The sequence below is a fragment of the Pagrus pagrus genome (assembly GCF_965226575.1).
Source record: "Pagrus pagrus genome assembly, chromosome: 17".
Classification (NCBI taxonomy): domain Eukaryota; kingdom Metazoa; phylum Chordata; class Actinopteri; order Spariformes; family Sparidae; genus Pagrus; species Pagrus pagrus.
Window position 1 is genome coordinate 17021111 of NC_140201.1, and position 23962 is coordinate 17045072.

A 23962-nucleotide genomic window follows, 5' to 3' on the forward strand; every position below is an offset into this window, starting at 1 on the left:
AAAGGATTAGCAAAGCAGATCACATTTTGCTTTATTACCTGTATGTTACACAGCGTCCTAATTTTTTGTCACAGTTTGTGACAGAGGGAAGGGCGATCCCTCCCTGCATTTTGGGGTTTATTGAGGTCAGAATCTAAGAAAAAAAATAATAAGGCTGTTTATATTTGCAGAGAATAGACTAGTCCATTATTCATGCATCAAATCTGTCCCACCTGTCAGCACTGATTAGAAGCCACACAAACACAACAGACCTGTGAAAAGAAGACAGGGGTAAGACTTTACAATAAGGATACAAATCATAGTAACGCGCAACTCATGGATGTGTCATGGATTCCTGTTATTCACTGTTAACAAATTAAAAGTTACTCGCACTCGCTGGATTTCAGTTACATGAAAGTTATTGTATTTAACTGTATTTATGTTTATTGTTTTTATATGTTTACATCTGATGACTGATTAAAAACAACAGCTTCACATTTCTACGTAGGCTAGGTGTAATTTACACTGGGGACGCTGAGATGTCCCCATCACTTTTTAAAATCACAATTTGTTAAAAATGTGTTAAAAAATAGCTTTAACCGAGAAATGTTAACATACAAATGAGATTAAATGAATTTTGATACGCCATTATGCACTTTTCCCCGCTGTTATTATCTATTCTGACCTCATGTGATCCCCTCATTACCTTGCCTAAAACTGCCTATGTTTAAGACCATCAAGCATGTTTTTTTTTCATCTGAGCCCTTATGTCTCCACCACTTTAACACAAAGGGGCGTCCTTTCATATCTATGAGAGAAATTAATGTTCTGCTCTCAGAGAGGCTGAGCAAACTCTGTTACTTCCAGTGTTGGAATGTAGCTGAGTGCACGTACGTATCGTACTTGAGTACAAATTTGAGGTATTTGTACTTTACATGAGTATTTCCATTTTCTGCTACTTTATACTTCCTCTCCATTACATTTTTTAGGCAAATGTTGTATTTATATTACTCACTACATTTATATTATAACTATAGTTACTAGTTACTTTGAAGACTACATGCTGCATCAGAGCCAAAGTACATCATTTTTAAACTAATCAGATAAAAAGACACTGATTCCAATAATCAGAAAAATATTAGATTAGAAAATCAGTCGACCCATTGCATGCATTATAACAATATATGTAAATATGTATAGATATTTCACTTTTTTGTACCTTTGATATGTAAGAACACTTTTACCATAGTAATATTTTATATCTTTACTTTTACACAAGTGTGATTTTTGGGTACTTTTGACAGCACTGTTTACTTCATACATTAACTGATATGAGAGTAAAATAGCCGAATTACAGTTACATAAAACAAAACAAAAAAGTCAGACAGCAGAACAGCACTTTTTCTCATAGAAATGACAGGGCATCACTTTGTGTTATGAATGTGTAAATAGTGAATAACAGGATTTCATGACACGCCCTGCCTTAACACATGCATTAAATCATCATGAATTATGCATTAGTAATATATTACTTAACCTGAGATCATAGCTCTGACACCCCTGTTGAAAACTCATTCTGCTGCCTGTTTTATGACGTAAATCTTGCAGCCTATAGGGGTCTCTGATGTCACTTTAACTGGTGTGAAAGTGTCCCAGTAGAGGATATAAAGTAATCACTGTCAATGACTGTGGTCTGTGTGAAGTCTCTCTGCAATAACCAGTCAAGTGTGCTGATAAAGCAACTCCCTTTACAAGACACTTGTTTGAGGGGGAATACAGCATGTTTGATAGTTATAACATATGGCAGCTGAAGGAGCTGTTGTTAACACAGACAACAGTGCTGTTGTTTTTATCAGAATATGTGTGCAAGTATTTAGTCTGTGTTAATTTCAAGAAATCTAAACCACCACTGAAAATATCTCCTTTCCTCTGGAATCAAATGCTCCCACTCCTGAGACTCTTTTTCTTCTGTCCTCAAACTGTCCTCCCTCTCTGTAGCTGCATGTGACCTTTTGCCTGCCCTCCCCTCCCCTGTGTCTCCCATCACTTGCATCTTCCATCTCATCTCCATGCTGAGGTGAGAGTGATAAATACAGAGATAACACCCACATCAAACGGCTGATGGCTGCTGGACATTCTCACCAGCCTCTTTGTTCCTTCTTCTCCTGTGCCACCTCCCAAACACACACACACACACATATAGGCACGTGGACACACATACACACATCGTGTGTGAGACTCAGATGGATGTCAGCTGCTGTGGTGCAGGATGCTGTGGCCTCTTTATGAAGATCCATGGGGCTATTTCACCAAGGACGGAGGTGGCTGTACTTACTGTGCGTGCCTTAAAAGAGCCTTGGGTCCTCTGTACAGAGACACTGTTGTTTCCAGTGATTCGTAATGTGCTTGTTGTGCAATTAGGTCTATGTGGATGGGCCTTGGGAGCCAGCGCTGACACTGAGCGGAGATTAAGTGCATTAAAATGTGACAAAACTTGGCTTGCAGCAGCAATTAAGGTCGGAAACAAAAACAGCTTCTGAATGTCTCGTTTAGAGAGTTCCAGGTGACACGAACACTTTATAGGGCACCCTTTTAAATTTTGAATCAGTGTTTTAATGATGCCTCTATTTGTGTAACACATTTAGTACTTAAAAATGGGTCTTTCAGGTCAAAAAACAAATTCGGAATTGCTGTAAGGGTAAAAATAATAGCACCAATCTTACTTATTTCACCTACTTACATGGTGAAGGATGGGATTCAAATATAAAGGGCGTGAGCAGGTTGTAGGAGTATGATTAAGCTGTTAAATTTGACCATGAATAGATAAACAATTGTGATAAAATATGAATTAAAGTTAGAGGAGAATAAAGTTGCTCTTACATCATCACATTAGCTTTAGGGGGCGTTCCACCACTGACAATGTCTACAGTCCTGAAGTGAACATAAAGCCCTGCACAGGAAAGTTTTAATGATCTAATATTACCCTTCAGTGTCACCCTTGCTCAGCTAGAGGTTGCAAACGAAACCATAAAGGGTATAAGACAATACGCAAGACCTTATAATGTGCACAGTGAGCTGATTTCCTGTGTGAGTGTTGCAATCAAGCCAGCTGAGAGGCCCTTCAGTGGCATCACACAGCTGATTGACAATGCGCTATAAAAACTTGGAGATTTCACTACCACACAAAGAAATGTTATGCAAGCTTGTCTCGCAAAGGACAAAGAGCTAAATGTCTCACCTTCACCCACACAGACCTTTTGTGGCTTCTCTGCCTCAGAGGTGACAAGTAAAAACATGGACAACATGTGGGTAAGAGACAGAATCAAGACAAAACGGAAAAATATATGTAACCTGAGAGTGAGACTCGTGTGAGCCCCAAAAAATGACATCTTACTGCCTGCAAATTTTATGTACAAATCGCATTTTTAGTTGATATGGTGAACTTCTCGCTGATTTGGAGTCGTGTTTCTGTCCCAGCTCAGACGCCAGAATATAATGTTGGTGGTTAACGTTTCTGCAAACCACGATTATGTTCACATTTGTACATGTCATATGTAGGCTAGCATATTGACATTACGACAATACATGTAATAACATTTTCATGTTTATGACCTTGTTTTCATACTGGGAGGTGGAGGATGTTTTTTAAGGATAATTTCCAGCCATGATTTTGCTAATGGAAAACAAATATTTTGGATGGGAAGTCAGGACATCTGTAGCCGTGTTTGTGGCGACCAAAGCAAGGATTTTATGCCAAAACATCATCTTTTTCTAACTCTAACCAAGTGTTTTTTGTGCCTGAACCTAACCAGACCATAAGTACAGTGCTGTCACAACATAAAGTAGAACATTTAAAAGTAAAGTGGCAACATAAAGTAATGTTAAGTTTCAACATATCCGTGGTTTGCAGAAACGTACATTGCCACCATTTAATCTAGCGATTGGGTTTGATCATCTGGTGAATCTTAGTCCAACATTCAGCCTCTTTAAGCTCTGTTTCTGGTCTCTGCCAACTCCTGGGGGAAAGATCTGGCCCTTTATCTGCTAACTGTTCCTCTATGTTCACCAGCTAGTTGTCAACTGTGTGTCTGGTACTGAGCAGATAGTGTAGAAGGGCTTTAAGAGATTTTTCACTGACAACAGCCTCCTGCTACAGCTGAAAATGGTAAAGTTGGCTGGCGGACAGGTAAACAATGAGCTTAAACTTACTGTAAAGCTCCCTCAAGCCAGCGGGGAGCTGCAGATTCAGGTGATAATTCTCTATAGGTTCATGATAAAATAATAAAACACCTTTCACATTGATGCATTATTAAAAATATTGATTATAGCCGCCTCAAGTAACTATTTATCATATAAGCTCACATACAGAGTTTTAACCCTCTCCATCTTAAAAGGCTCACTTTGTAAGAAAGTTGATTTTTGAGCCTCTTGTCAAATACTGACACTCAAAAATCAACTTTCTTACAAAGTGGTCCTTTAAAGATGGTTCAGCTCTCTTTCCGTCTGTCCCTCTTTTCTGTTTTTTTTTCTTTTTTACTTTCTGTCCAACATGTGTATGATTTGGATCTTCCTCCGATACTGAACAACTTAAGAAACTTGAAATAATTAATCCATAGGCTTGTCTAAAAATGTGCATATTGCAGCCATAAAAAAGAAATGTTGGTTTTTGACATCTAGGTAGCTGACAATCAGATGCTTAGAAGACAGTGAGCCCCATCACAGCCGCATGCAGAGTTAATAGTTCAGTAGTTTTATCACTCACTCATTAGATGAAAAGAAAAGCTGTTGGTTCATTTTGTAATGTCGATTTTTGGCTAGTTATCCTAGAAAAACGCACCATCACATAACAAAGTGGAAAGGTACATCATGTTTGGCTTCCCAAATGGAGTCAGTGCTGCTAGGTGTTCACATTCAGAAGAATGCCTTCAGCCCTCTACTATAAACGAGTGAACATTTTAATCCAGACTTTTCAGCAGGGAGCCTAACATCATTGCTACATCAACACAATGGAAGACAACTATTTAGCAAGAGCTTTACATGCTGATGACCCACCTATCTGCGGTTATAAAATGCCAGACTACTCTCTGACAGGTGAACAACAAAAGAGGTAATTTAGCAGTCGTTCCAGTATCCACGCTTGATGGGCATAGCCAGACCTGCACTTCTAAGAGAAGAAGCCACCATTAATCTCCACTTCTGACATGCGCATTGTTCTGCTACCCCTCCCACCACCACCAGTAACACAGCACCCAGGAGAGCAGCTCAGACTCATTTATCAAACACACAAGATGTCCTGCAAGCCCCCCATCCCAACTCCCTTTCTGCTTTACACCAATGCAAATATTACTATCTGGATGTGCAACAGCGGCCGCCGTCTCACTCAGAGTGGAACAGAACAATGTTAAGCCCTTGTGTGGAGAGCTTTCTCCATACGTACGTGTGTGCTTATATTTGCATACAGGACGCACAGACACTTGTGATATGTGGATGTACCTCACACAAGTTGAACCACACACATTCAAACACAAACACAATGTGTCCTTGGTTCAGCACACAGCTCGGCCTCTTTTCTTCAGCAGGCAGCCTATCGGATCCGAGTAAGGGCTGAATGGAAGTACCACACCACAGCTGGCAGATTTCAACATATCTCCATTATGTCTGTGGAAATGAAAGGAGAGAAATGGACAGATTTTTATTACCTGAGAGAGAATTTCTCACCTCCTGCACAGCGATGGTGTTTTTCAGCACTGAAATCTGGGGCGAGGGACAAGTGAAGAGGCTCTTTTCACTGGTTAAAGTGCTCATTTGAATGGAAGAGTGAATGTGTGAGTGTGTGTGTGTGTGTGTGTGTGTGTGTGTGTGTGTGTGTGTGTGTGTGTGTGTGTGTGTGTGTGTGTGTGCTCACATGGCATTTCTGTGTGTGCTCAGATGAAAAGAGTGGACAGGGATGAATAGTTGCTGTATTTGGGTCAGGGCCATTATTGTACAATGTGAAAATAGTGGTTTAATCAAACACAGAAATAGAAGGAATAGGAATCACATAATTCAATGTATGTTTAATATCAAGATGAAAGCTCATACATCATCAGTACACATCCTCTTTTAGCATTTGTGTTGCGCTTTCCCCAGTTCCAGCTCTATTATATCGTCCTCCCATCCCTCTGAGTCAGCCCCAACTTTAATCAAAAATCATAAGAAAGTAATGGTGTAAAAGAGGAAGGCAGATGGGCCTCACTTTGCTAATGACAGATTGTGGGAAGAAGTGAATAAAAGATGAGTTTGCTAGCAGGTGGATAAAACGATGCATAAACAGCCAGGATGGGATTGTCTGTACACCATTAAATATGGATGGGTCTGCAGGACCCCGGGCTAAATAACAGCATTCCCACAGATGTGCTGGAGGTGCTGCTAAATACACAGATAATCATCCTCAGAGCAAACACAACCCCACCCACCTGCAAGTCCCTTCTCAGTAGAACACACAAGAAATTGTGTAGGTGGAGAATATTTTTACAACACGCATTTTAATTTTCACTCACACAATTGCCGGTTCTTAAATCAATCATTTACAGACATGCAAAACCTTATTCTAACTTTGAACTTAAAACCAAGTCTTAATCCTCAAACAGCCATTTGAAGTTGTTTGGGCACACCAAAATGTCCCCACAAAGCACACATGTCCTCATAAAGCACATATGTCCTCACTCATAGGCAGAAATGTCCTTGAAATAAAGGTTTACACAAACACGCACACAAACCTTGACAGTTGTAATGTTACCTCAATCATAAATGCCCATAAAGCATATCTCACCAGCATCCCTCCTGCACACATGTATTCCCCTAACTCCACTTCCTAACACACACACACACACACACACACACTAGGGCAGCCCCTCGCCAGGTGAGAGCAGCTGGACCTATGAAAGATGTGTCAATGTGATCCACAGCACGCATACTTACTCAGTTTTCACCCCAGCCGCCCACGTCACCGCAGAAGGACATGACGATTGCAGTGCTTTCACCTCAGATGAACCGTAGCGGCAGCTTATGAACGACAGACACACACGCACGCGCGCACAAAACAAACACATACTACTATTATAAACAGAGTGTGGACAGACGTCAGTGTTTCGTGACAGAGAATTGGCATTATTTACTTTGTGTGTTTGCTTATTTTTGTGTGTGCATGAAGATCAACAATTTACTTTGCAAACTCGAGCATAAGTTTGTGTTAAATACAAAAGCGTGTGCTGTGGAACAATTTACAAATTCTTGTCCTCACTCAGTTTTCATTTTTGAGTGTATGAACCGCACAACAAGCTATAATTTGGGCATTAACCAGTCTCAGATGCTTTAAGATGTCTGTGCTTTGTTTTCACATAAAAAAATCCATTATGCTGATGCTGATCTGTTTTTGTTTAGCCATGCGCTCTAGGGATGATAATGTCAGTCTGACAGTTCACTGGTCTAGACTGAAATATCACATTCATACAACATTCATGCCCCCTTCAGCATGAATTGTAATAATAGTGGAATGCTGGCCATCCCTCACTTTTCCACTACTGTCATCATCAGGTCAAAAGTTTGTCCTAAGCTTTGGTTTACAGCTCACCACTTAATTGAAAATTAAAATTGAAAATTAAATCCACTGACTTCCAAAACACAGAAACTGAGCAGAGTTAAGTCTGTATTGTACATGTTGGTTGTAAGGAATACTGTATAGGCTTTGTGTTTTGGATAAGTGAAAAGGCTGATTTCCTGGATGTGACCTCTCATAACCTCTTCCCAGCATTAATGAATGTCTCTGTGAACATTGGACACAAAAGAAAAAGCCAGGACATAACAGTCATATTTGTCATTTATTAGCATAACAGTTGTTTTTTGTATCTAATAAATATCAAAATGTTATGGGAAAAAGATGTTTGATTACAGTACATTCCATTTGCAGAGAAGCAGAGTCAAACCTACGTGAATTCAAAAGAGAACAGTAGATCTGTTGGGATGAGAGTTAGGACCTTTTTCCTGGTTTAAGATTGCATTGGCTGGCACCAGCAAACAGCACTGCCATAACCTCATATACAATGGCATCATTTACTGCTATCCCACACTCTTGCATTCTTTGAGGTAAAAAAATACATCTTTAGTAATGATACATTCATAGAAATATAAAAGCGTCTATATCTCCTTATTGTGCTTTTATGTGGGGATATTGCCTGTGCTCCGAGCAGCTGAGAAAATGGATCTCAGAGCTGATAACCCTGGGTAACGATCAGGGAAATGGCCGACATTTGGATCGTGAACCAATTTAGTATTGGTGCTTTGCTCCAGGCCACTTGACAACAGGGGCGACTACCTTGTGTCTAAAATTACCCAGTTGTTTAAACTGAGCCAACATCCAATAAATATGCATCAGTAAATGCCAGGTTCAGCTATTAAAAGATTGAACCGTGTTTCCTTTAAATAGATAGATAAATGGCAAGCTGGATTTCCACAGGGTGACATGCAGCATGTTAATGTGTGTCTACAGGCACTACTCAAAAGGCTCGGAAAGGCATGCAGAGAGCAAGTGAAAGAGAAAGAAGGAGGGGGAGTGACAGTGGTAGGTGAATGGAGAGAATCACTGGAAACGAGAAACAGAGAGGGAGACAGAGTCCCTGTGCTCAGTGTGACAGACGACAGCAGGGGCTGTGCTGCCCAAGGCATAACATACCCCCACCACCACTTCCACCACCACAACCAACTTCCTCCATCCTCCACCTCCCTTTCCCTGAGGGCCAGCAGTAAAGAGCACAATGAGTCCCATCTCTCCTCACACCATCTCTGTGCTCCCAGTCCGACCAGCCCAAACCAGCCATGCACTGGTCCACACAATCCAGAGCATCAGGCATGGGTTGAGTGAGCAAGGAAAGAAGGGTTAAAAGGAAAGGAAATTACAGAGATAGGGGGTTGGGGGAAGCACATTAACGACCCCCACCCCTCTGCTCCTTGTCTCCAAAGCCCACCTCCACTACTCAAACCAGCCCAGCCAACCTGAAACTCGCTAAGAGCAAAAGAGAGGACAGAAAGGACTCTCTCCTCCTTTGTATTCCGCTTGTCCTCCATTATAGCACAATCCTGCCTCAAGGAGGGGAAGGGAAGTAGGCTGGGGGTGAGCTGTGCCTAAAGAGCTGCCATCATACAGCTCCACAGCTGACCCAACCTCTTCATTCTGTCTAACAACACTATGTTTCTATAAGGTAAAGCTAACACACCTAAACCTTCTGTACTTGTTTTCATGCAACATGGTTTTTTAAACGCGTGCCTTTAAAACAAAAAGGATCTGAGTTGCATCCCTGCAAACGTCCTCCAGTGATATGGTGGACCGCAGCTGATCAGTTTGATCTTAAGTTCAGGAACATAGCTCAAAAAATATCCTGGAAAAAAGTCCAGGGAAGTTCAGATGGAGGGCTGCTACAAACCCTTGGTTGGGTTGTGGTAGGTCCCTCCAAGTCCAGTTTTTGGAGAACACCCAGAGCTCTCATGAGGGCCCTCATCTCCCCTGTCTTCGAGGGGAGGACTGTGTCCCCTTGACCTGATGGAGCCAGGAACCCCGTCTCTGTAGTGGGAAATCTCTGGTGAGCTGAGGGGTGAGGAGGGCAGGTGAGGCTCTGCGATGATGGGCTGTAATTGGGCAGATGAGTTGGGAGTTGGAGGTAAAGTTGGGCTGGGTATATTGGGGTACCCAAGTTGGAGGTCCTGGGGTCTGTGTGTGAGGGAGTCCTTGTGGCACATCGCACCATGTTGCTGAGGGATAATGGCGGGAGAAGAGGGCAATGACATTGCTGTGTCCATCCAGACGGAGGCAGTCTGAGAAGAGGATGGTGAAGGGTAAGACTGAGGAGGGCTGGGGTGGGGAAGGTATGTGTGCTGTACTGGGGAGTAGTGCGCGGGACAGACTACTGTCGGTTGTGGCACTGATGGCATGAGGTTCTCCATGAGCTGGGCCATTCTCTTCATGACTCGTCCAAGGTCGGCCACTTCTCTCCCAAGGGTGCTCACCTGCAACACAAACCATATTTAGTTTGAAAAAGGAAAAAAAAGTGTCAAGTAGAAGATAAACAGTGTAATTCACACATCAACTGTGTTACAGCTGATGTGTGATGTAACCTTCAATTCTGAACCCTAACCCCAGCCCCTAAATATTTTCAGAACCCGCTTTTCAGTGGTCATTTGTCAGAACATACTGTGTTGAGCCGATATTGTGTGATCTGGTTCCAGTAGCACTAACTAACTATTTTGAAGTTTAAACTCTAGCTTTGCTAAACAACACGTTCATTTTAGCTTGATATTATCATTATTGTGCACTTGACACTCAGACAGGAGCCTGTTCTTATCAGATTTTGACGTTAACCTTCCAATTTATTTAACAAAAAACTGCTGATTTCTTCTATTCTTATTTAATAATTGCTCAGAGGTATCTTTGTCTCTATCTGCCCTTTAACTTGTCAGTCTGGTTTAATCATTGTACTGTGTTTGATTGAATGTACAAAACATTACTTATTTGGCAAACCCTTCACAAAATGACATCTATTTGAACTTTTTACGACCTAAAAGCATGAAAAAGCCATTCAGAAATGCAGAGTAATCCTTTCTGACTGTACCGTATTTTGCTTTCGTGGCGTATGAGTTGAAACTTTTAGTCGTGCAAGTGTGGGAGATTAACAGGAAACTGCATGTGCATGTAAGTCAGCACAATATTATCTCATTGATGAAAGCCTCGCTGTTTACAATCATCCTCTTTACAACGTTTGGGAGGTGCTTTAAAGGACTGCTAATGCAAACCCAACATTTCCTACTGCCACTGCTTTACATTAAACGCATCAACTGACACAAAATGGCCTCTATGCCTATAACTTTCTAATGCCTTGTTCAGATTGCCAGCCTCAATCCAATTTTTGGCATATCAAGATTAACTTTAGGAAGTCTTGACAGTGAAAAACCAAATGACATGCGATTTTTACAAGTTTGATCCAAACCCCATTTGAAAGTGGTTTGAAATGCTATTCAAATCATATTTCTACTGATACGTCTCAGTCCAGACCGCTAATAACGGATTTTGACCTTCAAATCCAGTGACAGAAGTGTCTCAGAACGGCTCAGCAGAATGCTGCTACCAGTGTATAGAAGACAACCCAGAGAAAAGTCCACGTAGAGACACTGAAATAAAATGTCTACTCTGCAACTTGACAGGGTGACTGTTTGGAAGGTGGGATGATGGATTTCAATTTTTCTTTCTTCTGTGCTGGAAGGCCATGTCACCAGCATATGTACTTCCTGACACCTACATTGTTACCACAGCAACCAAAGCAGATGTTTGGTTCGGACACAAAACTTCGATCTGATCACTAACAAATTGGTCTTAAAGATCTGATTTGAGAAACAAATGTGATTTACCTGCAGTCCGAACATAATCATATAGTCATCTTTTCCACATATGTAATAAAGACAAACTTTCTAGTGAAAACTTACTGATTACCTGGAACAAAAAGCCCCAGGATATACAGTACATCATTAAAAATTTGGTATTTTGGGGTCAGTAATTTTGGGTCAAATATTTCCGTCTCCTGCCTGCCATTTTGCATGTAACATCGTGCTGCTATAATTGGTCATTACACTGATGAGGGCGGGCTGGTGATTAGTTCCTCCCTGCACGTGGCGTGTCCACAGAGGGCACGGCTGTGAAGCACTGCCAACGTGCCATCTGCTTCTGCCAGTCAAAGCATTCATGACCATTCATCAGGCCAATCACGCACATCAGTGCTGCTCGATGCACATCAGCCCTCAGCAGGACACACAACTCCAGGTGGGAAGTGCTCCAGCCACTACATCAAGAGGTGATAGGGCTGAGTGCATATTGTGATCACGAAAGTAGATTTAATAGTAGTTTTTATAACATTTTTGATGTCATTTAACATTGTAGTTGTTTAACTTTAATCTACCACACTGAGTCCTTGACAATAGTTTTAACAGAGCAAAATCACATCTCTTTCCCTCTCTGCTGTGGCTGATAAAAGCTTGGGTCTAAACTCTGGCTCTGATAAAAATAGAAAAAGCTGAGAGCAACAGGACAGTCCAATCTGACACGCTGTCAACATGATTCCAGTACTCCCACTTCACATCACAGCCAATTGTCTGTGGAGATGGTCAGACAATCCAGCAGCCGTGGATGACCAGAACCCACTGCAGCTACAGGTACATGTAAAATCAGCAATAGCATCATTACATCATACAATGTACCGGCTGACTTATATAACATCTGAATAAATGCGCAGGAATAGCACAACAGTACATAAATATAATAATCCAATTGATTCATTAGATTAGATCTGATTGTCCACTGGGCTGGTTGATTATGCAATAAATAAAGGCACCATACCTGTCTGCATACTATTTGGCTTGATGCAACATGTACTGTATGTGCCTTCATACTTTATATTAACCTTTAAACACATGCTGTGCCTCAGGTGTTTAGCGACACCCTCCCTGAAACAATCTGTTTTTAACAGTGTTGTGTTTAAATGTCTAAAATCATAGAAAGCACTGTTTCCCCAGTGTTTTTTCCCAAAAAGGTTTATAGGCTTGTTGATGCCAGTAGCTCTGAAAATGAATTTGTACCTAAGGCTTTTGAAGATAAGGAATTGGTTTTGGTGCCATTTAATTAATTAAAGAGTAGGGTCTACACCTGCTCCAATTGGAAAGTGTGAGATAATATTTGTTGTGAATTGAGGCTATATAAATAAAATGGACTTATAAATTGACATATGAATCATTTCATTTAAACGCAGAGCTGGAGCATGAGAATGACGAAGCTGGCTCGGGCGAAATGAGCTCTGAATGTGACAATAGTCAAGACTGGAGACCAAAACAGCAAAGGGGAGAATGAATATTCACAGTAAATAGATAATACATAGATGCTGTGTTAATAGCTTTTGCCCCCATGTGGCCAAAAAATCAATTACTGCTGCTTTAAAGTCTTTGTACTGTTTAAAAATTCTGTTAAATACTTGCTTGAAGCTTTCGGTAATGACTTTGTTTTCTTATTGTTCATTTACTGAAGTAGGTCACTACTGCTGTGCATACGTGTGTGTACCAAAGTCTCATTCTGAAATGTATTTGTGGTGAGTGTATAATGTCACATGTTTCTTGCCTCGTATGATCCTTACAGGTGCAATCACTCAGACCTTGTAGCTTTCCTGTACAGCAGCATTATAGTTTCCATGACACGGAACAAAGGTCAACATGTTGGGCTTCTCTTTAACTACATTAATGTCTTATTCAGCTCCCACTAGAATAAACCTCTCAGTGTCACAGATGTAGCATAAGGTCAAAGAGTGAAAGGTCACGCTAAGAGGTCACACGGCAAAGCGGAGCTGATTTATCACTGTGTTCACAAAGTTTTTGTTCATTAAAATGCTGCCACCTTTGTGTTGTTGAGGTCACAAACAGCAAAGAAATTACCCTTGTCAGTTTTTTGTTCTGATTGGCCACATCTCATGTGTAAAATTGCAGTTTGTGCTCATTTATTCACAGGTACGGGCAAAGGTCTCAAAGGGCTCTTGCTCCTTGATTTTTGACAGAAGGAATTGGAACCGTTGTAGTTTTTTAATACAAAAAAATTAACTCTGCCAACCAATAAATTGGGCCCCTGCAATTGTGCATCTTGTTTTTGGGAGGACTGGTTATCTAATTCCAGCTCAGATTTATAAAAAATATGTTTTTTTTTCCAACGTTAAAACTTTTTTGGCAAATAAATACCTTCCCTGTCATTTGCCATTTGTATTTGTGTTGGGTTTAAACTAACACCCCCTTTTCATCTCCTATGGTGATCTGTGTGGATGGATCCAAGTGAGGATTAACAACCTACAAGACCACGCTGAGAGACTTCCTGTCAAACACGGGTAACCCACAGAGACACAGAAAGGACAACAGAGCCAATGTGTAAAACTGTGAAGGTGCCTTTCACACTCCCTATTTTCATACCTCTCTGTTTTGATTTTTGTTTCTTCTCGTAAAGCTATCTCCCTCCGCTACTTCTTCTTCTTCTTCATGTTTCTTTTTCTCTCTGCCTCTATCAGCACTACCCAGGATACAGACTGAGGCTTAGCAGGAGGAAGCAAACACTCCTCCTCACCTGCCAAAAGTCTAATGTCAATTTAGCCACCCGCCAATCAAAACCATAGGATACAGCACGAGAGGCTGTGTGTGTGTATACTGCATGTGTGTGAACAGATTATTTCAAGCTCGACAATGAACCACTGTAGTCCGTAAAGCATCCAAATATGATACTTTTTAATGAGACACAGGCACAGTCGGTCTGCTAAGTGCTGCTGTGAAACATGAAAACATATGTGGGGTTCAGATGGATGAAAAATGTTTCCACACACTGTTTACGCCTCATTATTATTATTCTTTTAACTTTTTGCTTCATTACTTCTCTGAATCCGTTCACATGTCTTACCTGACATGCTGATATGGCCATATGGCTCATGCTTACCTGAGCCCACCTGTCTGTGTGTCGCTCGCTCTCTCACACACACACACACACACACACACACACACACACACACACACACACACACACACACACACACACACACACACACACAAACACAAACACACGGTCCTACCTGCTGGTCGAGGTGTCTCAGTTGTCCTCTGGTCTCCTCTGCTTTAGCTGCTAGCTCTGCTGTGCTGATCTGCAGCATATCTGTGACACAAATTGGCACAAATCAGTTGCTGAATAAGAATTACAAATTCACATCATGCAGTTATGGCGACAAGGCAGCTGATAAATACTCGTCAGGAAGTGAAAATTCACATTAATCACCCTTGTTATCCAACAGTGCTGCAATCATTTTTCCCTTCCAAAGGATGTGGGATGTTTAAGGGACTATAAGTGGTATTTGGTCATATTTGAGAGGTAAATTGGTGTGTGGTGTAAGATGGGAGGACCTGTGGCAGATGCTGAGGCACTGATTGGTTCACTGACAGGACAACCTCGGCTGCTAGAGTAGGAGAAGGCCAGGGAACTCTCCGTCCCCTCACTGTCTTCAGTGCCGTCCACTATCCTGCATAGAGACAAAAGTGTGCGTGAAGGAAAGTAAAGATTGTTACTGATGATGTAGTAATTATTAATGGATAATTAAGAAACAATACTATTAATTATTATTGTGGTTATTGTATAGTATCATATTGTTAAATATTGTGCTGTTATGTTCTTTAAGTTATAGTTCAGCATTTTGTGAAATGCACGTATGCACTTTCTTGCTAAGAGTTAGGTGAGAAGATAGATACCAAACGTGTCTACTGTTCCATACTGTAAGCTAAAGCCAGATGCTGCTTAGCATAGCTTAGCTTAGCATAAAGACAGGAAGCAAGGAAACAACTAGTGCCTCAGCTCCAAAGTTCGGCTAACAATCTTATTATAAATCTCATTATAAGTCAAATTTACATCAAAAACACAAATTTTCTCCTCCTATAAAACATTCTAATATTTTTGATGACACATCTCAAACTCATGGGTAAATATATTCTGTAAACCCTGTTTAAATAACAAACAAACACGTCAACAATATAACAGCATAGACCAGATGAAGATGGTTTTAACTGGTCACCAGCAAAATACTGGGTTTTTGTTATGAAACTGATCCAAATGATTTTAAAATCCCCAAAATATCCATGTTTGGGGTAACTAACTCCCACATGATCGCTAATATAGCACCCCCCCATTTCAGTGGTCTTTCAGAGCCTGTCTTGCCGGCTGGTGCCCCGCCACACACAGCTGGTAACCTTTAAATTTTTTTGGTACCTGCCCCTCAACCATCCTGAGTCTACCACTGTGAGTTTTTAGCAGCTAGCAGAGCAATACCATTTGTCAAAGTTGTGTAGTTGAATGTTGGAAAAAACAAACCTTTATTAATGTTTCCAAAAGAGCATTGTCTACTCCATTCATTTCTCTGTCATGCTACCCTGATCAAATAATGCGAGTGAGGGATGTGTGGGTGGTGGCCAACAGTTTACCTTTGACTGATCCACTTAAATTTGAAGTGTCTGATTCAGATCCCCCTCACAACTACACAATATATCACAGAAAAAGTGCCCAGCTCCAGTTAGTGCCAAGTGTACTGTGCTGCAAAAATAGACATAACGCAGAGTCACAGAGACACAAGCCTACACATGCAGACGAATCAATGGCGAACAAATTCACCTGGGGCTGAGGTTGGACGGGTCTAAAGTGGTGAGAGTAATTTCCTGGATCTTCCTCCGAGACCTCCTGGAGCTCTGTCCCATGTTCTTCTGGCTGGGGCGGCTCAGTGGAGACTTCCCACCTGTGTCCCTGAGGTCCATCGCCGGTTTCCGCTCTGATGACATAGATACAGACATGGCCTCGTCTTCCTCCTCCTCCTCCCCCTCATCTTCCTCATGTTCCTCCTGTGCCTCGATGATGGGCGGATAGCCCTGGACCAGTCGTCCGTTCCTTCCCACCCCAGACTGGAAATGAAAAAAAACAAAAACATTGAGAGAATCTTTGAGAGTCACGACAAATATCAATCGCCTGTGATTTGAGAACATTTTGAAATACAACCTTTGAGTGTGGATACTTGGAGAACTTTGTGGAGATTACATAAGTACGGAAAAAGCAGAGAGCTGATATGAAATTAAAATCTATTCATGTTGATTTGAGTCATCCGAAGCATCAGCCTTGATGGTGTCACATTTGATTAAATGTCTCCTTTTTTCAAAAAGCAGCACCTCTCAGTATTCTGTGTCACTCTGACTTTCTGATTCATTTAAAAATGCTGAATACACTAACATGTTTGTAATACCATGACCCTGAAATACACAGAGGTGCTTTCAATACATAGATAGGCACTAATTGCAAGGAGCAGACCTATCAGCTGGATTTATGAGTGAAAAGGTTGAGCACAAATCCTCAGATCAACATTTTTGACTAAACTTTGACCTGCAGAATAATGAAGGCAACACTGGTGAACTCTGACATCAGTCTTAGCAAACAATGTGTAGTCTTTTGTCAAGGGTGTGCAGTTGTGCTAAATTGCAAAGATGCCTATCAACCGTAAGATGAGGATACAATCATGTAATAACAGAAATAAGCACAACCGCAACCTATTGATCGGCGGCCTGTGACCCGACTCTCTCGGAGGAAACCGACACCAGCGTGAGGTTAATGGCTTCGACAGCTGCATTGATTTTCCCGTGACATATCTTACCACAGATGATTACATTTGTGTTATTCGTGCAGATTCTCAGCGTTCAAAGGGCGAGAGCATTTCATCGCCCTCGATTCTGGAGCGGCTGCGATTTAATGACTGCTAACTCATTCTTTGCAGAATTGATCGTCCTCCTCCTTCAACCTCCCGGCTCAAAAAAAGAGGAGTCATTAAGACTAAAAGAGTAATTGAGTCTATTATCAGTGTGTGAGGTCTACTGTTGGGTCGCCCTTCAGACTTTTCTGTGGGATAGAATAATTGATCTGTGGTTAAATGCAAATTCAATATTCAATATTTTATATTACGAGCTAATGTCAACAAACAAGGTGAGGGTGAGGGATATTTTTGATTTGAAGCGGCCTCATTTTGCCTTTTAGACTGTAAATCACCAATCAGTGTTTGTGAGTGTTTTGTGGTCTGTTACCTGAGTATCTAAAGCTGTTGTAGACAGTCTGGCCTTCACCTGGAGGAGAGGCAGAGAGATAATATTCAGTAAATGTGCTGCAGGACACAGCAATCAAGACGCGGCCTTTCTTTTCTCAGTTTTCAATTACAGAGGAGCCATTTCACAATGCTCAGCAGTTCATTTCTTAACTAGGTGGAAACACGAATATGATAAATGACTTAAAGGCTAGCAGTGATCCGATGATGGGAAATAATTCACCTGAACACACCGATACTATTGTGTTGTGCTCTTATAAAGTACAGTAATATCCAAAGAGTAATCTCAACCTCCCAGCCACAATCACATCCTCCATCCTGAGCTGCTGCCTCCTTCCTCCTGTCATTTTAACTCCTCTCAGTCCTGAGGTTTGGGCTGCCTCTCTTCACATTAGCTTCACCTAAAAGCCCTGCGGCAGCTAGTGTGTGTGTGTGTGTGTGTGTGTGTGTGTGTGTGTATGTATTGTGTGTGTAAGTGGGCCAATGGTGTTTGGATCGGAGAGACAGAAACACCTGACTGTAATTACAGCAGCAGAGTTCCTCCAAGTGCCCCGGCTATTTTTGCCCTCTTTCTGTTCTACACACACACACACACACACACACACACACACACACACACACACACACACACACACACACACACACACACACACACACACACACACACACACACACACACACACACACACACACACACACACACACACACACACACTTTTCTTACTTTAAAGCTTTCTTTCTCTAACTTCCCTCAAAGTCCATTTATTACCCTCCCAACTCCAGCCCTTCGTGCCCTCCTCTTTCCTCTCACTCAGCCCATCGCTCATTCTCACACATTATTACACTTCCCCGATTCATAATACAGAGAGATGGAAAGTGTGTATAAAGTGCTGTGTGTCATACATGCACTGTAAAATCTAACAAAGTGACTTATGAGGTAACCAATTACCTCAAAATGACCAAGTAAAGTAGACTATTCATTTTAAGTTGTTCGACCTTTTAGCTCATACAACTTGAATTTAAAAGTCTACTTTACTTGGTCATTCTGAGGTAATCAGTATCCTGCCTTTTTATTTTATTCTTTTTTCACAGTGCAGTCAACTTTAACATTTACTGTGTAAGGTTAATTAATTTTATATCAATTTTAAAAAAGTCAGGAAGCCGATTACCTCAGAATTTCCAAATAGACTTTAAAAGTTGTACGAGCTAAAAGGTTTTAACAACTTACAATTATTAATCTACTTTAATTGGTAATTTTATGGTAATCGGTTTCCCCCCTAAGTAAAATCACCTTGTCAGATTTTACAGTGTCACAAATTTGAGAGAAAATCTGGTGATAACAGATTTTGTTTTTTATTTATTTTTATTTACTCAAATTACTGTAATTAAGTCATTTTTGGGGGTATTTGTTCTGTCTGCAGTCTGTCATTTTACCCATACTCAAGAATTCATTACACCATGTAATCTACTTACTTTTAAGTAAGTACAATTTGAATCAATATCTGAACCATTTATCTGCATTTTTGTAGCCAATAAGGCTATCCTATCACAAACAGGCCAATGAAAACCGAGAAACCATGACATATGGACAAAAAAAACACAAAACTCTGCAGCAGGAATGCTCAGTGTGCATGAGCCTCAGTCGTACTGTAATGACGTCGAGCAGAAACAGCATCAATACTACTTCAGTGAACTTACGTGTGTCTCTTGTCCCTCCCTCAAGTTGTAAGTGAGGTCCTGCTGGATGTCCTGGACGAAGTGGTGCGAGTATTCAGGGTAGAGGTCCAACACCTCGTACAGCCCCCTCAGGTTGATACACTGCAGGTCACAGTAGGTCAGAGCTTTCACGTCCGCATTGGTTTTTATCACTCGGTCATCTAAGGACAGGTTCGCCCCGATGAGGTCGCCTTTACCTGCTCAGACAGAAACGAGGACAAGGGAGGTCAGAACGAGGGTCGCAGCATAGTGTCCATTATCCGGTGCAGTCTCTGCGACTCGGAGCTACCATTTATTAAAGAGGGAGTACTCAGGTTGGAGTGTGTGAGGGGTTTTGTAGCAGCCTGATGCTGAAGCATTACAAAGACTGCCTGTCCAGTCAACAGTCTGCTCAAGTCAGCGACCACTGCGACTGAGAGTTTGGTTTGAGTTGTTGCCATATTCTTGACTTGAGTCTATTCCTTTGAACTAGGAGCCCAAACTGAGGCAAACATGAAGAAATAAAATTAGCATCCAAACCGTCGTCCCGCCATCATTTAAGGTCACTGTAATTAAGGCTTTTGCCAACTGATGCTGTCGGAAACTGTGACTTCCTCTTCATCTACTGCTCATTTCACCCATCGTTACAGTAAAGAGCAGCAACACAGCGGGAAATAAACATACCTGACCCGACCAAGCTTTTCTATTAATGTTTTTAAAAAATTAACATAAGGGTCTGATTATAATTAACTGTTGCCACTTACCTGTTAGATAATTTTAAGATTAAAAGCACAACTAGTCATCTGAATGCATCAACTACCAGAGTGAGAATTTAATTGAGCAAAAGAGATTAAACTCAACTCAAACAAACGGACATAAATATTTCAGTTTACAGTCTATGATTTCTATTTATATAACATGATGAATCTCACTGCTTTAAGTAAACTTTCCTGTTTGAATGAAGTTGTGTTGACAGCTGTTTCCTGTTCTAGTGATACATACAGGAGGGAGCTAAGTACCCCGTTAGTGTTAATGCCCCTTACGCAGTGATAAAATATTCATTATGGTCATTGTGAACTGTGAGCGCTGCTAAATTACACCGAGGCTGCTGATGGAGCGGCAGTCGTGACTGCTCTTATTCTCCACCTCCCCTCTCCTACTGTTTCACAGTCCACTCCTTCTCTCTCTCTCTCTCTCTCTCTCTCTCTCTCTCTCTCTCTCTCTCTCTCTCTCCTCTTGCTATATTGAAAACCTTTGTCATTGTCCTCTCTTTCCTCATATCTGCCTCCCTTTCTGTATTTATCCTCTCCTTCTGGTCCACTCTATTGTCTTTCCTTTTCCTATTTCCTGCCTCCTTTCTTTCTTCGTCCATTTCCTTTCCATCCTTCCTCTTTCCTTCTCCTCCTCTCCATTATTCCTTTTTCTTCATTTTTTTGTTTGTTTCTCCGTCTGCATTTAACTGTATGTTACTTGCCTCCCGTTTCTACCTCTGCTTCCTTCCTGTTTCTTTCTAACTCTCCTCTTACCTCCTCTCTGCCTTCCCTCAATCCGCCCCCTGGCTTTTCTTTCACTTGTGACAGATATTCTCCCCATCCTTTCATGTATCACGACATGGCCTCTCTCACTTTCACACACTCTCTATCATCTGGTACTGAGCTGTGACGATGGACTTGTAGTGTGACAAGAAAGAGAGGGGTAGAACACACACACACACACACACACACACACACACACACACACACACACACACACACACACACACACACACACACACACACACACACACACACACACACTGAAAGAGAAAGAGAGAGCGAAGGTTTTTTTCTCATTCAGTCAGACACTCAATGTCAGCCTGACCTTCTGCACAGTCAGCAGGCGAACACAAAGACAATGCTCTTCGCCTGTCAAGCCTACACACACACACACACACACACACACACACACACACACACACACACAAACACAACTCTGTACACTGGTAAACAATTCCACCTACTCCATGCACACACACAAACTTTTTTTTCAACAGGAGCGCTTGCATGCAGGTGCTGTGACAATCAGGTAAACACACTGTACACACTCACACCCACCCATCCACACACACACACCCACACACACACACGCAGGATAACAGAGATTAAGATAAAGATTGTAAGTGCCGCACCAACAGAGACAAAGTGATGGATGGAGTTTCAGATCCAGATCTTTCTTTCAGCTTTCGCTGACTCACTAACACACACACACTCTTTACGGGCACACACACGCACTTGTGTCAGATTGGTCTATAACTCTGTGTCACGAAGGTTAGATAGCAAGAGCCATTAAGGTCACTCAGGACGAGTGGTTGCGTTACACAGCAGATGGGAATGGTAGGAAACAGCCAGACTGAACGCTGTTTGCATCATATTTCAGATGTGGAGACAGAAAGGTGAGCAGAGGTTTGTGGGTGGGAAGTTCTCCACCATCGAAAAGTAGGTGCAAGTTTGTGCAGATATATAAAGGAAGGTTACGGTGGTGACAGCAGCATTGGATAAGTTCCAAAAACAATTTTCGAAGCAACTTTTTCTGAGAAGATGAGAACAGCAATAACTAGAAAGATAATGGAAAGATACCTTTGCCAAAAGAAATTTGTCTTTTAGAAGGAACATTCAACATTTTGGGGAAAAAAAGAAGTGTAAAACAAACAATTTATGGATTCGCAGGGGGGTTATGTGCCGAACTATTTCTTGGTTGGGTGCACAGCCAAGAGAAAGATCAAATAAATGTGCAATAATATGTCAATCTGCAAGCTTTAGAGGGGAGGCAGACAGACTTTGGACAGAGGCAGGTTGAAGCTGATGCCTCCCTTCTCTCAGGTGCTGCTAAGCTTACATCCTGCTGGTCGTAGATTGAGTTGTTTACCACACCAGCATGAAAGGGGTATCGATCTCTTCATGAAAAAAAATGAGCGGATTTCCCAACATACATGTGCATTTTGTTGCTATAAGCTCGGGATTCTATGGAGACACCACCTACCCCGTCCACCTGCTGCGGTAGACGGGACCAGTTTCTTCATCTAGGTCGGTTCTTCTGAAGTGGTCTGCCACAAGCATCTTTTATATAATTTCATCTATTTTTCCTTTCATTAGCACTTCACATAACAACTCTTGTATTAACAACACTTCCTACAAAAATGATGACTATAAAGAAACATCTTTTCTTAGTTTGAGCAGAGTTGCAGCTTTCGCAAATGTTTTGGAAGCTTGTTCCTCCATTAATGAGAAGCCAACTTCTATTTTAACATCAATACATTCTTTTTCTGGAGTTGCTGATTTCAGTGTTATCCCACTACGGAAAAACACCTTTTTTGTAGTTTTATATTACTCTTGTAGAATGCCTTTAACACTGCAAATGAAGATGCATACCAATGCCAAACAAAGGCTGAATTCAACTATACCTTCACCACGGACTGGAGCGGACAGCAACAAACTGGCCTCGACCAGATGGAACTGAAATTACCTGACTGTGGTGAATTGGACTGATGAAATTGGCTGGACTGAACTGGACAACACAGATTAAAGCAGACAGGACTGAATTACAATGCTATAGAATAGACTTGAACATACTCAGCTGGACATCACTGGACTGGAGCAGCTTAACCTGTGTATAGAATTGGGCAATCCTGAGTTGCTCTGAATGGATTACTGGTGTATAATATAACATGATCTGCAGTGGCTGTCTGTGTGTGTTTCGACATCTGCCTGTCAGCTCTATTCACTTTCACTGGACTAGTACCAGTAGTTATTAACATCAAGTAAAGCTTCTGGAAGTCAAGACTCTAGCGCCCCCATCTTGCAGCACAGCTGTAGATAAATTACGTCTTCGGCTCTTTCTGCTGCAACATATTGTTGAAAACATGGCATCTGACTAGAGTTTAATAACAATAGGCTCTGAGATTGAGCTACCCTTTAAGACACTGTAATGCTTCTATTTCATCACAATGGGCTCATTTGCAGGGCCCGCTTCATCACAATGAGCCGCACAGAGCTTTATTATGAAGCCTGCTGCTGGGAGTTTGGTCTTTGTAAAACTATAATGATGGCACAGAGGTATTCTTGCTCCTTCTTCCCCACAAAACCCCTCCTCCCATCCTTTATCGTACCCAGGATGGCGAGCACCATGCCATCCTTCAGCACTTCCATGGAGCCTGAGCAGACGAAGAAGATGGCCTGGAGCGCGTCGCCCTGCCGGAGGAGGTACTCTCCGGGAGCGCAGAAGGACGTCTTGATGTGCAGCGACAGGGAACGCAGGCAGCCACGGCTGGCCGAGGCAAACAGCGACAGCTCCAGGATCTCCTTGTTAAGGTGCATGGTGATGTCGGATCGCAGCTCGTCCGGGAAGTCCTTCAGCAGCTGTGAAGATGATGCGAGGGAGAAAGGCAGAGGGTAAGACAGATGAAGCGGACAAGAGGGAGGAGCGGCATGGCAGCTGTGAAAACACAACCACGCTGCTACTCAGGGATGAAATCTCCAGCCTTGGTTGCCTTTGATTTGATTGCTAAGCTAGTGTAGTAAAGGAAACATCAGTGTCAAGAC

The 23962-nt window shown here is 41.8% G+C and overlaps 1 protein-coding gene across 1 annotated transcript in view; it reads right to left on the minus strand.

Annotated features, from left to right (window-relative positions):
- Positions 1-7819: 7819 nt before the first annotated feature.
- The window catches only part of kcnh8 (potassium voltage-gated channel, subfamily H (eag-related), member 8), a 53781-nt gene continuing 37638 nt past the window's right edge, over positions 7820-23962 (minus strand). The window contains exons 10-16 of the mRNA XM_084379785.1: positions 23530-23779; positions 19389-19603; positions 17674-17712; positions 16226-16509; positions 14971-15086; positions 14646-14725; positions 7820-10017 (exon numbers count right to left, since the gene is read on the minus strand). Coding sequence (XP_084235911.1) covers positions 9430-10017; positions 14646-14725; positions 14971-15086; positions 16226-16509; positions 17674-17712; positions 19389-19603; positions 23530-23779 — 1572 coding nt within the window. The 3' untranslated portion in view covers positions 7820-9429. The remainder of the gene's footprint in view (positions 10018-14645; positions 14726-14970; positions 15087-16225; positions 16510-17673; positions 17713-19388; positions 19604-23529; positions 23780-23962) is intronic.